Source organism: Serinus canaria, chromosome 2 (genome assembly GCF_022539315.1).
Source record: "Serinus canaria isolate serCan28SL12 chromosome 2, serCan2020, whole genome shotgun sequence".
Lineage (NCBI taxonomy): Eukaryota > Metazoa > Chordata > Aves > Passeriformes > Fringillidae > Serinus > Serinus canaria.
In genome coordinates, this window is record NC_066315.1 from 962852 (window position 1) to 975086 (window position 12235).

The window sequence follows — 12235 nt, forward strand, 5'->3', positions numbered from 1 at the left end:
GTCCCCTCCCGGTGCACTGTCCCCTCCTGTTTCGTTGTCCCCTCCCGGGGCTGTCCGGTCCCGGTGCACTGTCCCCTCCCGTTTCGCTGTCCCCTCCCGGGGCTGTCCGGTCCCGGTGAGCTGTCCCCTCCCGGGGTTGTCCGGTCCCGGTGCGCTGTCCGGTCCCGGTGCGCTGTCCCCTCCCCGGGCTGTCCGGTCCCGGTGCGCTGTCCGGTCCCGGTGCGCTGTCCCCTCCCCGGGCTGTCCGGTCCCGGTGCGCTGTCCGGTCCCGGTGCGCTGTCCCCTCCCGGGGCTGTCCCCGCGCGCGGTCCCGCCCCCGCCGGTTCGCGGCGGTGCCGCCAGGGGGGGCCCGCGGCCGCGGTGTCGCGCAGGGCCCGCGCCGGCGCTCGGAGGAAATGAAGGCGAGTTCCGCCGAGGCGGGAGCCATTACCCGCCGCCGGACCTGAGCCCCCCCTCCCGCCGCCGCCGGGGCCCCGCTCCGCGCCCCCCGCGCCCCGCACGCCCGTCCCGGCGCAGGTAAGCGCTGCCCCGGGGCCGGGGGGGCCGGCGGGCCGGGGGCAGCCGCGGGGCCGCTGCCGTTGCCTGCCCCGCGCAGCCGCCCGCGGTGGGATCCCGAATGGGGGGGGGGATCCGCGGGGCAGGCCCCGGCCCGGCCGCTTTGTCCCCGGTGTGAGCAGCGCGAACAAAGCCGGGGGAGGGCAGCGCGCAGCCCCCCCGGGCTCCGCAGCGGGCGCCCCGAGGCCGCGGGTGCGGGCGCTGCCGGGGGGCCCCGGGGATGGGGAGGGGGCTCGGGGCACGGCAGGGCCGGCGGAGGCACCGCGGGGCCGCGGGCTCTGCGCGGGGCTGCTGCGCTGCTCCTGGGGTTCGCTGGGGGTCGAGAGCGCGATGGGAGGTCGGGGTGGCCACGGTGGTCTTTGCTGCGGTCCCCTGGTCCTCGTGGGAGCTTGAGGTGTGCACACCTGGTCCAGGTGTGCGCCATGGCCAAGGGCTTCTTCGTGACCTTAGAGCACTCGCTACAGCCAGGGTTTCTGATGTGGTCCCAAGTTCCTCAGAAGGAGTTTGGGGTGTTCACTGTGGCCACGGTGTTTACCACGGCCAAGGTCTTTGCGGTGGCCCCAGGACGGTCACTGGGAGCTCCAGGTGTGCACCGTGGCCAAGGTCTTTGCTGTGTCCGTGAGGTCCTCGCTGGGAGCTTGGGGTGTTCACCATAGTCAAGGTCTTTTCTGTGGCTCTGAGCTCCTCACTGGGCTCTTCAGGTGTTCATCATGGCCAAGGTCTTCACCATGGCCTTGCAACACTTGCCATAGCCCTGGTCCTTGTCCTGGTGCCAGGGTGCTCCCTGCAAGCTTCACCTGCTCACCATGGCCAGGGCCTTCTGTGATGCCTTTGCCATGGCCTTGGGGCTCTCACTGTGGCCATGAGGTTCAGCATGACTACAAGATCCTCAGTGGGAGCTCGAGGTGCTCACTGGGCTCGTGGTGCTCCCACCATGGCCAAGACCCTTGCCAAGGCCTGCTTCTTGGCCAAAGTCTTCACCATGGCCTTGAAGTGCTCACTGTGGCCAAGGCCCCTGGACCTGTCCCTCAGGTCTTGGTCAGTGCTGTGGTCCCAAGGCCCTGGCTGGGAACCTGAAGTGCTCACCATGCCCAAGACTTTCCCCATCATGGTTAGCATTGCCGTGAGCCCCTTGCCGTGGCCTTGAGGTGTCCCCATCACCCTCAGCCCGGCCCTGAGGTGCTCTGAGGCACCCTGTGAGGCAGCTCTGTGGCCCCACGGCAGGTGCCGTGCCCGAGGCTCTCACCACAACCCCTCACCGTGGCACCTGCCTGGGGGCTCCCGGGTGCCTCTGGCTGGAGAGAGCCGGGGGGCCCTCGCCGTCCCCCCGTGCTGCCACCAGCCACCGCTGCCCTTTCCTTTTCTCCCCTCCCAGGTGCCCTCGAGCCGGGCGAGGCGATGCGGTGCGCCCGTGCCGCGTGCTGTGCCGAAGCGGCTCTTTAGATCCTCCCCGGCCCAAGCCTCCCCTGCCATGGATGCCTCCGGGGCTCTTGCTTCGGCTCCCTCCTCCGCGGCTCCCTCGGGCTCCCGCAGCCCCATGTTCCCCCCAGGAGCCGACAGAGAGGAGTGGGGACCGAGGTTCAATTGTGCCCCTTCCACCTCTGCCGCAGCCTCGCAGGCGATGCCAGCGTCTGGCCGGAAGAGGAAGGCCAACTTCTCCAATGACGAGACCGAGACGCTGGTCTGGAATGTGGTCCGGCATTTCAGCGCCCTGTACGGGTCCGAGGCCCTGCGGGCTCACCCCGTGCGGCGGAAGCAGCTCTGGACTCAAATCCAAAGCCGCGTCAACTTCCTGGGCTACACCGAGCGCTCCATCGACGACCTCAAGCACAAGTGGCGCGACCTGCGGCTGGACGTCAAGAAGAAAATCACCTCCAAGAAGCACCTGCCCATGAACCGCGCCGGGGGGTCGCTCCACAAGCCGCGCCTCACGCCCCTGGAGAAGATGGTGGCTTCCACCTTCCTGCAGGCCAGCCACGACTCGGAGCCCGAGATCATCCTGGACCCAGGTGGGTGGGGTGGTTCTGCGGGGAGTGGGTGGCTGGAGCGCTGGCTGCGCTCCCCGAGGGATGTCTGGCCACGCTGATGTTCTCAGCTGGCTGTTGTGCGTTGTGGAAAGAGACTCTGGGGTTTGCCTTGGGGTTGCAGCATCCACCACAGTCATGGTCCTGTTGTACCCCAGTGCCAGCCACCAGGATAGGGAACTGGGTGTGCTGGGATTAGAAATAACCTGGGATCAGTGTGTCGTAGAAATCCCAGAGTGGTTTGAGTTGGAAGGGACCTTAAAGCTCATCCTGTTCCACCCTGTGCCATGGGCAGGGGCACCTTCCACTATCCCAGGGTGCTCCAAGCCCCATTCAGCCTGGCATTGGACACTTCCAGAGATCCAGGGGCAGCCACAGCTTCTCTGGGAAAACTATGCCAGATCAACAGTATTCATAGGAACACCTCAAGCTCTGCAGGAGTGGGTCTTTTTTTTTTCTTTCTTCTTTTTTTAATTTGATGCTTTCAGTGGCTTCACTGGTTTCACATAGTCTGCATCCATGTGGCCCAGACTCGGCTGTCATGTGCCAAGCACAGGGCTTTAGGCTGAAGGAAGAAATCCTGTGTAATGGCATGAAGTTGTGCCATGGGAGGGTCAGGCTAGAAATCAGGGAAAGGTTCTTCCCCCAGAGGGTGCTGGGCACTGCCCAGGCTCCCCAGGGAGTGGTCACAGCTCCAGCCCTGCCAGAGCTCCAGGAGGGTTTGGACAGCACTCTCAGGGATGCACAGGCTGGGATTTTTGGGTGTCTCTGCAAGTCCAGGAGCTGGATCAAGGAACCCTGTGGGTCCCTCCCAGCTCAGGTTATTCCCAACCCCATGACTCTCTGGCACTGGGGGCTATCAGCCCCCAGGGGGCTCAGGATGGCGCTGGGGCAGGTGAGGCTGAGCGATGGTGTGGGATCACCTGGCGGAAGCATCTGTGCCTTGGGGCCGCCGTGTCCCTGCCAGCTGAGGCCGCATCCTCCGTGTCCCACAGATCTGTTCTTCCCCGGCGCGTCCAAGCAGCCCTTCATGCACCTGCAGCCCGGCGTCAGCCACCCCAGCATCTACATCGACACCAACGGGCAGCCCTCGGCCCTGCCCGACGTGGAGGGCTCGGCCGCACCGCGCCTGCCGGGACAGAGCCCCGACCCCGCCGGCGGCTGCGAGTACCGAGGAGAGGGGCAGGGCGGCTCCGGTACGGCGGGAGCCAGCACGGCGTGCTGGGAGCAGGGTGGGGTGGAGATGGGCTGGGTCTGGGTGGAGATCCACTGGGAGTGGGGTTTGGATGGAGAAATACTGGGAGGAGGGTGTGGATGGAGATCCACTGGGTCAGGATGGATATCTGCTGGGAAGTGTGGGATCTGGATGGACATCCTCTGGCAGCAGGTTTGGGTGAAGATGTAGTGGCAGTGGGGTTCTGAATGGGATCTGCTGGGAGTGGGGTCAGGATGGAGATCCTCTGACTCAGGATGGAGATCTGGATGAGGATGGAGATCCCCTGGGTCACGATGGAGATCCCTTGGGTCAGGATGGAGATCCACTGGGACTCACGTGCTGGGGAGGGCCTGGGGCCAGGGCAGTGCTGTGGCTCACCAGAGGTTTCTCTTCTCTCCCAGCCGAGTCGGGACCGGAGCTGCGCACTCCAGACGCGTCGGCCATCTCCCCATCCCTGCGAAACGAGTCCCTGGTCTCATACGCCTCCATGTCGGAGGAGGAGGAACGGGAAGGCCGGGAGGTGGAGAGGGGCCACGGTGGGGCCGCGGGGATGCAGCCGGGGCCCGAGGCCCCCATGTCAGCAGAGGAGGACATGAAACTGTCCCGCCAGGCCATGCTGATCCGCCGGTGCAGCTCCCAGGGCTCCGTCACTTCCCTGCCCGAGGACTCCCTCAACCCCGCGGACGCTCACTCGGACTGGGGGCACGAGGGCGTGTCCGACCTGCCCGCCTTGGGCCGCGGGCTCGACTCAGCGCATCCCGAGGAGCAGGCGGGCGGCCCGGGCCCGGAGATGGGCGCCTTGCCCAGGGTACTGATGGGACCCACCTGGGAGAAGGCTCCGGCGGAGGAGGAGCCCCCGGCCCGCTCCCCGCTGCACGGCGCCCTGACCGAGGAGTCGCTGCCCTCCTCCGCCTCCCCGCCCGGAGACGCCCCGGCCGCCGCCGGCCCCGCCCGTGGGCTGGGCTGCTCCCGCCTGCGCGAGGACCGCCGCGAGAGCTGGAGGACTAGCATCCATCACCTGCTCGACCTGGAGGAGCAGTGGGACCAGCTGTACCACCAGGAGCTGGCCATGTGGCAGGAGGAACGGGCCACCCAGCGCGAGGAGCGGGCGCGCGACCGGGAGCTGCAGTTCCGCCTGCTCGGCGTCCTCACGGACATCCGCGACGAGCTGCGCTACCTGCGCCAGGAGCGCGCCGGCGCCCGCCAGAGCCCGGCCCCGCCGCCCCCCGAGCCCCGCCGCGACCCCAGCCCGCTCCTCGAGCAGCCCAAAGCCGAGCCCGCCTTCCCCGAGCCGCCGGCCGGGAGCGCCGGCTGGGCAGACACCGCCGTGCCCAGCCGGAGCCCCTTCGGCAACCGCGGCCGGGGCCGGCGCCGCGGGCGGCCGCGCGGCTCCGCTTCCCGACACAGACGCCTCTTCCTCACCAACAGCTAGGGACGGGCGGGAGCCGCTCCGCCACGGACACGGAGTGCCCGCGGCCGCCCCGGGGGGACGGCGTGCGGTGACGCGGGCGGCACCCGGATGGATCCCCGCGGAAGGGACAGAGGGCGCGGGCGGCCGGCGCTGCCGCAGCGGGCTCGGAGCGCTCCGGGCAGGTCCCCGCGGGTCTGAGGCACGGGAGCGCCCCGAGGTGACGCCGCCGTGCCCGCGGGGGACACGAGTGACAGCGCGGCCTGACGGCGCTAGTCCAGTAGGATTTACTACCTGTCGGGGGGTGGGAGTTAGAAACACTTAGTCGCTGACGTGCGAACATTTTATGCAAATCATTTAATGACCTAATTTGCATATAACCATGAAACTTCTGTTAAAAAAAAAAACGCCTCCAAAAAAACCCAGAAATTATGGTTTTGTGTGTGATATCTCTGTGGAGGTGGGAGCTTGGCCGGGGTGGGGTCGTTTGTCCCATGGCTCTGCAGCCCTGGATGGGGACAAGGCCATGGGACAAATGAGCTTCACCTCATTCCTCTGGGGCAGCCCCGTACCCTGGGATCAGGGCTGGGGAACGGGAGCTCTACTGTCCAGGCTTGGAACCAGCAGCTCTGCAGACCTGGAGAGGGGTGAGGGCATGCACATCGTGGGGGGAGCGTGGAGGGTCCCTGCCCAGGAGTGTTTGGGGTCCCCAGAAAGTGTACAGTGTTCCCAGCAGGTTCAGAGGGTCCCCAGTAGTGTGCAGAGCCCGGGCAGCCTGACAGGTTGAGGAGTGTGCAATGTCCCAAGGGAGTGTCCAAGGTTCCCAGCAATGTCCAGTGTCCCCAGGGAGTCGGGGGGGTCCCTGGCATCATACAAGGCCCCTTGGGCAGCGTGCAGGGTCCCCAGAGAGTGTCCAAGTTCCCCATCAGTGTCCCCAGGGAGTGTGCAGGGTCCCCAAGCATTGTGCAGTGTTCCCAGAGTGTGCAGGATTCCCAGTGTCCAAGGTCCCCAGCAGCATTTGGGGTCTCTAGGCAAGGTGCAGTGTCCCCAGCAGCGCTTGGGGTCCCCAGCAGTGTGCAGGGTCCCCTGGACAGTGTATGGGGTCCCAGTAAATGCCCAAGGTCCCCAGCAGTGTGCAGGGTGCCCAGGGAATGTCTGAGGTCCCCATGGCAGGTGTAGTGTCCCCACAGCATGTGCAGTGTCCCCAGGGCACCCCAGCACTGTCTCCCCCCTCCATCTCCAGCCCACATCAGGGTGACAGCACTGCTGAGCCATCCATGCTGTGTCCCCTGTGCTGTCCCCTCTTCCAGCCTCCACTATCCAGGGCCCCTTGACTGCCACGTCCTGGTGGGGTGGGATAGGAGGGTGCAGCCCCCAGGGAGGAGACAGTGGAGCAGCAGGAGCTGTGGCATTTGCAGGATCACCCAGCTCTGGTGGTGGCCTCCCAGGAGGATGGTGACACTCAGCTTGGGGACCCTGGTGTGCCTGAGGAAAGGCCCTGGATTCCGTGGGGAAAGAATTGTGTGAAATAACTCCTATCCCCAAATCAGGGCTAGGAGGGACCTGGGGATGGGGCAAGGACAGGGGACAGGAAGGACCCAGAGAGATGGGTCGGTGACAGGAGTGGGGGTCTCCACACAGCCCCACCGGCACGAGGCCACCGCAGCCGGTGACAGGAACCTCCTGAGCCGCCACACCCCCGGACCCTCAATGCTGCCATTCCCACTACTTAGTGTCCCACCAGGACATTCCCACTTTCCCATCCTGCTGCCGCTGCCTCCCCAGGGCGTGGGACCCCGGGGACGGGGCACAGAGCACTGGGGACCCGCGGCGGGGGCGCTGAAGGCTCTGCAGCCCAGCACGACTTTATTCCGTATCGCTTCGTCCATACAAAACTACACCCCAAGCACTGTACAGCGGGACGGCGCGGGGGGGGCAGTAAAAATAAGCAGCGGGAGCGAGGGGACAGAGCGGCAGGCGGGGGTGGCGCGGGGGGACACGGCGGGGGGCTGCCCCCCACCCCGTGCGGCGACATTGTCCATGGGGGGAGCGCTGGGGGTGAAGCGTCCGTCCGTGGCCGGGGACCTGGGGGCTCGTCCCCGCCCCGGGGCTCCCCGCCTGCCCCCCGCCCCGGCCGGGCATCTCGGTTCGGTCGGAAGCTGCGTGGCCGGGGGCTGTCCCCGTGCCGGGGGGTGGCAGTCCGCGGCGGGGTGGCCCCTAGTCCCCGGGGGGCAGGATCCCGGGCGGCGGCAGCGGCGGCGGCCCCGCCTCGGCGCCGTGGACCCGCTGGTGATCCTTGAGCGATTCCTTGTAGCGGAAGCTGCGGCCGCAGGCGGGGCACTGGTACGGGCGCTCCCCGGTGTGGATGCGCTGGTGCTTGAGCAGGTTCTGCTTGCGGATGAAGCTCTTGCCGCACTGGGCGCAGGCGAAGGGGCGCTCCCCGGTGTGCAGCCGCTGGTGGTTCTGCAGGTGTTCCTTGCGGCTGTAGCACTTGCCGCACTCGGAGCACTTGTAGGGCCGCTCGCCGCGGTGGATCATCTGGTGCCGCACCAGCCCCGAGTGGCAATTGAAGCTCTTGCCGCACTCGGCGCACGGGTAGGGCCGCTCGGCCGCGTGGCTGCGCTGGTGGATCCGCAGGCTCTTCTTGCCGCTGAAGCTCTTCCCGCACTCGGCGCAGCCGTGCGGCCGCTCCTCGGCGGGGCCCGGCGGCGCCGCGGGGACGCCCCCGGCATCGGCGCCCGGACCCGGCTCGGGGCCCGGAGCTTTGCCCAGTCTGTGCTGCGCCGGCAGAGCCACCGCGGCCGGCACCGCCGCCTGTCCCTCGGGGGTCCCGAAGGCCGTGCCAGGGAAGAGCAGCTCCCCGGAGCTGCCCGGCAAACCCACCTCCTCGGGGGGCTCGGCGTGGGGGCACCGCTCCTCCGTCTTCACCAGCAGCCCCTCGCTGGCTGCAGGGGACAGAGAGACCGGTCAGTCCTACCGGGGACACTGGGGATGTCCCCATGTCAGAGCTCGTCCTGCGGGGGTGCTCCCCCCACCCCAGCCCCATGGCGGGGATCGCTCACCAGGACCAGGGCCCGGGGGCAGCATCTCCCTCTCGGGCAGCTCCCAGGGCTCCCGGACACAGGGCTCTTCCTCCTGCTTGATCCACGACAAGAAGTCGTGCGCGGTGATCAGGGCGTCCGCGCCTGCAGGGAGGGACAGGGACCGGGACAGGGATTCAGCCGGGCGGGGCCACACCCTGCTCTGGGAGGCACTGGAGGGAATGGCTCCGGAGGGGGCAGGCTCAGCGCCGGGCTCACCTGCACAGGGGTCTGGCGGCATCCCCCGCTCCTCCGGGAACTGCTGCTCGCCCACGAAGGCCACCTCCTGCTTGATCCGGGACAGGATGTCGGAGGTGGAGATCAGCGACTCTGTTCACAAGGAGAGACTTGGCCGGGGCCGGCATGGAGCCACACGTGTGACCCACGGCCACCAAACCCGGGGTGTGACCCCTGGACTCCGGCCTCAGGGGACACCCCCATCCCACAGCAGTTATGGACATCCAGCAGCCCCAGGGAGCTGTGGGGACAGGTGGCTGTGGGACAGCCCTTGGTGATGGGTGACCCTGAGATGGTCCTTAAGGGTGGGTGACCCTGAGACAGACTTTGGAGACAGGCACAATGACAGACCCCATTGGGGACAGGTGACAATGGCACGTCTGATGGGGCTTGGTGACTGTGACACAGCCTATGAGCCCTGACACAAGGTGGTGGCAGCAGGGGACACATGGATCTCCCAGTGATGGATATCCAAGATCTCCAGCACAACAGTCATGGATTTTCTGGGGTCACTCACGGCAGCTCCCAGTCACAGCTGGAGAGCTGGGCCCATGGGGGATGGGACTGTTTGGGAGGGAGAAGGGGCATCCCTGGGGTGAGGAGGGTGGGGGAACACGAGGTGGGGACAGTGGGGACAGTGGGGACAGGGGGGATGGGTCCTCCTGTGGCGCCTCACCCGCACAGGTGTCTGGTGGCAGCTCCCTCTGCTCCAGTTCCCGCTGCTCAGGGACACAGGGACCGTCCCCACGCTCGCTGCGGGGCTGGACCTCGCTTCTAGGGAGGGCCCCATCTGCCAGGGACACAGACCGATGTCACCCTCTCCCTGTCAGCCAGGCTTTGGGGGACACTCTGGGGACACACCAGGCTGCCAGGACCTGGTGTCCATCTTGGCAGAGAAGGTGCCTGAATCCTACAGCACCTCCATGCTGGAGGTAGTGTGGACACTCAGGTCCTGTGTTCTGGGGGACAAGGTCCCTCTCCTTCCCCCTGGGCAGTACCATGGCAGCACTGGCATGGCACAGTGTGTCACCCTGTCCCCACACATAGCATGAACCATGGAGAATTCCCTCTGGAATGGTCCCAGGACACATCGAGTGCCACCACTGACCACCAGCAGGGGACTAGGCCACCCACATTGGGGACCCACTGAGGAGACACAGCCATGGCTCCATCCTGCCAGGAGAGGGGGAAAGGGGGCATTTACCCAGGGACAGCAAAGCCTCATAGTTCTCCTTCACCAGGTTGTTGTACAGCTCTTTCTGCCACTCCTCCAGGTTCTTCCACTCCTCCGCTGAGAAGTAGACGGCGATGTCAACAAATGTCACTGGCACCTGTGGGGACAAGACCCCCTGGCTCAGTAGTGCCCACTCCCCAGGGAAACCGAAGGTCCCCCACTGTCCTGAAGCCCCCAGGGACACTCTACCTTGGGGACCTCGCCCCGGGGGCCGGGGGGCAGCCGCAGCACCCAGAAGTTCCTGTTCTTCAGGAGGTTCTCCACGTTCTCCAGGCGCCGCTGGAGCAGCCCGTACTCCTGGATGAGGGTGCCCAGCACAGCCCACTTGCTCTCCAGCTGGTTCCCAAATTCCATGGCCGTCTTCTCGCAGTCCAGCAGCTTCTTCTCAGCTGTGCCCGAGCGGCCCTCCAGGCTGAGCAGGCGGGTGGCCAGGAGGTCAATCTTCCTCTCCATGGCCTGCACCGTGGCCACCACGGTCCAGAGCGAGGCCTCTGCGGAGTGGAGCTGCGCCTCCCGCACGTGCGCCCGCTCCGGCAGCAGCGGCGGCTGCAGCGGCATCAGGTGAGGGGCCTCCATGTTCCACTCCTGCACCTGGGCCACGGGGAGGGCACGAGTGCGAGGAGGCCCGGGGTCACCCCCTGGAGCCTCTGTTCCCTGTTTCCAGGGCTTTTGGCCACCAGCAGCCCCAGAACTGCAGGGGACCCCTGTGTGCGATGCCCACTGGCCTGAGGGGACAGTGAGCAGCACTCCAGGGTGGCCGTGGGGTCAGTGGGGCCCCATCCCTGTCCCCATGGAACACCTGACAGAACTAGGCAGGTCACCATGGTGACCCCTTCCCAACTTGTCACCCCAATCCCCAATCCCTTGAGAGCCATTCCTGGGTCTGCCCGGGCTGGACCCCACTCGGGAGGAGGATGGGGCTGGGTGGGCAGGGAGCAGCCTGGGCAAGTGTGGACCAGGGGTGTCCAGGGACACCTTGGGGACATATAGGGACATGCCAGGAGAGAGGTGCCTGGGACATCCCTGGGCTGAAGCCTGCTCAGAGCACTCCGGGGCACCCTGGGGCATCCCAGGGCATCCCGGGGGCACGGGGATATCCCGGGGCAGAGGTGCCTGGGGACACGCTGGGAACACACGGGCATCCCGGGTCAGCGGGGCACCCCGGGAGCACCGGGGCCATCGCGGGTCGCGTCCCTGGGGACATCCCGGGGCACCCCGGGGCATCCCGAGGGCACGTGGACATCCCGGGTCAGCGGTGCCCGGCGCATCCCGGGGACGCACGGACATCCCGGGGCAGGGGTGCTCAGCCACGTCCCGGGGCACCGGGGCCACAGCGGGTCCGGTCCCCGGAGGTGGCGGGGGCCCCGCGGGCTGGGGGTGCCGGAGGGTCCCGGCCGGGGCGCGCGGGCCGGGCCGGGCAGCGGCGGGAGCGGGGCGGGCGGGGCGGCTCCGCCTGCGGCCGGTTCCCGGTGCCGGTGCCCTGGGCCGCGCTTACCTGGGCGGGCGCCCACTCGGCCATGGCCCCGCGGAGCTGGGCCGGGCCCCGGCGGCCGCGGCCGGGGCTGGGGCTGGGGCCGGGCGGCGGTGGCGGCGAGCGCGGAGCGGGGCCGGGCCGGGGCCGGGGCCGGGAGCGGGACCGGGGCCGCTGTCGGTGCCTGCGCACGGGCCGGGCCCCGCCGCCCCGCCGAGCAGCCACGGGCAGCCGGGGAATCGCATCCGCCTCCTCCGGGCTGGGCGGCAGCGGGCGGGGAGCGGCGGCAGCTCGGAGCGCCGAGCACTGCCGCCTACCGGCACCGGGAGCGGCTCCGCCACCGGCGCGGCCCCGGTACCGCCACCGCCTGCCGGGAGCGGCCCCGCTACCGCCACCGGGACTGGCACTGCCACAGTCCGCTGGCACGGGCAGTGGCTCCACCACGACAGCGGGAACCGGCACCAGCACGGGCACTGGCACCTCCACCTCTGCCACCGGCACCACTGTGGGATTTGGTATCGGCTCTGCCACCAGCACCAGCCTCTGCATGACATCAGCACCGATGCTGACACGAGCGTGGATGACATTGGACTGATTTGGGTCCAGGGAACACCGATTTGGGTGGCACCAAGGGACAGGAGCCGTGGGGGAAGAGGACGCGAGCACCCACACCAGGACCCCCGTCCTGCCTGGAAGACCCTCGTGGGGGGACATTCTGGGTTTGGGAACCACCCTGTGTGCTCATCCTGACCCTGGAACCTTTCACTTTAACAGTGCCGGGGCTGGGGTCAGGCCACAGAAAAGCATTATGGTCCCACCTTCCCGGGATTATCCTGGGAAAAGCTACCCCAGTGCCTCGGTGTTCTAGGATCCATACGGATGGGCCATGACCGGGCTCCCCTGGGCTGGACAGGGAGTGGGATGACCGTGGCCCAAGAGGGAGGGCAGTGGCACAAGAAGAGTTAATGGCCTGAGCAGCATCACAGGAACCGAAGCAGCCATTTCCTTCC

The 12235-nt window shown here is 67.6% G+C and overlaps 1 protein-coding gene across 2 annotated transcripts; it reads left to right on the top strand.

Moving 5' to 3' along the window:
• The first annotated feature begins 416 nt into the window (after window positions 1–416).
• On the top strand, window positions 417–5635 carry LOC103813024 (uncharacterized). 2 transcript variants are annotated; one of them, XM_050971641.1, is made up of 4 exons: window positions 417–516; window positions 2166–2564; window positions 3575–3775; window positions 4197–5635. In XM_050971641.1, the coding sequence occupies exons 2-4, from the start codon at window positions 2177–2179 to the stop codon at window positions 5225–5227; spliced, it is 1620 nt and encodes a 539-aa protein (XP_050827598.1). In that variant the 5' UTR covers window positions 417–516; window positions 2166–2176; the 3' UTR covers window positions 5228–5635. The 2 variants fall into 2 exon arrangements, with proteins under 2 accessions (XP_050827598.1, XP_050827597.1); XM_050971640.1 differs by lacking the exon at window positions 417–516 and having other exon boundaries at window positions 1610–2564.
• The last annotated feature ends 6600 nt before the right edge of the window (window positions 5636–12235 follow it).

Bases quoted from the DNA above. Each gene is read 5' to 3' on its own strand.
- LOC103813024 (XM_050971640.1), top strand. From the start codon at position 2,027: ATGGATGCCTCCGGGGCTCTTGCTTCGGCTCCCTCCTCCGCGGCTCCC. The intron at 2,565-3,574 runs GTGGGTGGGGTG...CGTGTCCCACAG, and splicing joins CGAGATCATCCTGGACCCAG to ATCTGTTCTTCCCCGGCGCG. The intron at 3,776-4,196 runs GTACGGCGGGAG...CTTCTCTCCCAG, and splicing joins AGAGGGGCAGGGCGGCTCCG to CCGAGTCGGGACCGGAGCTG.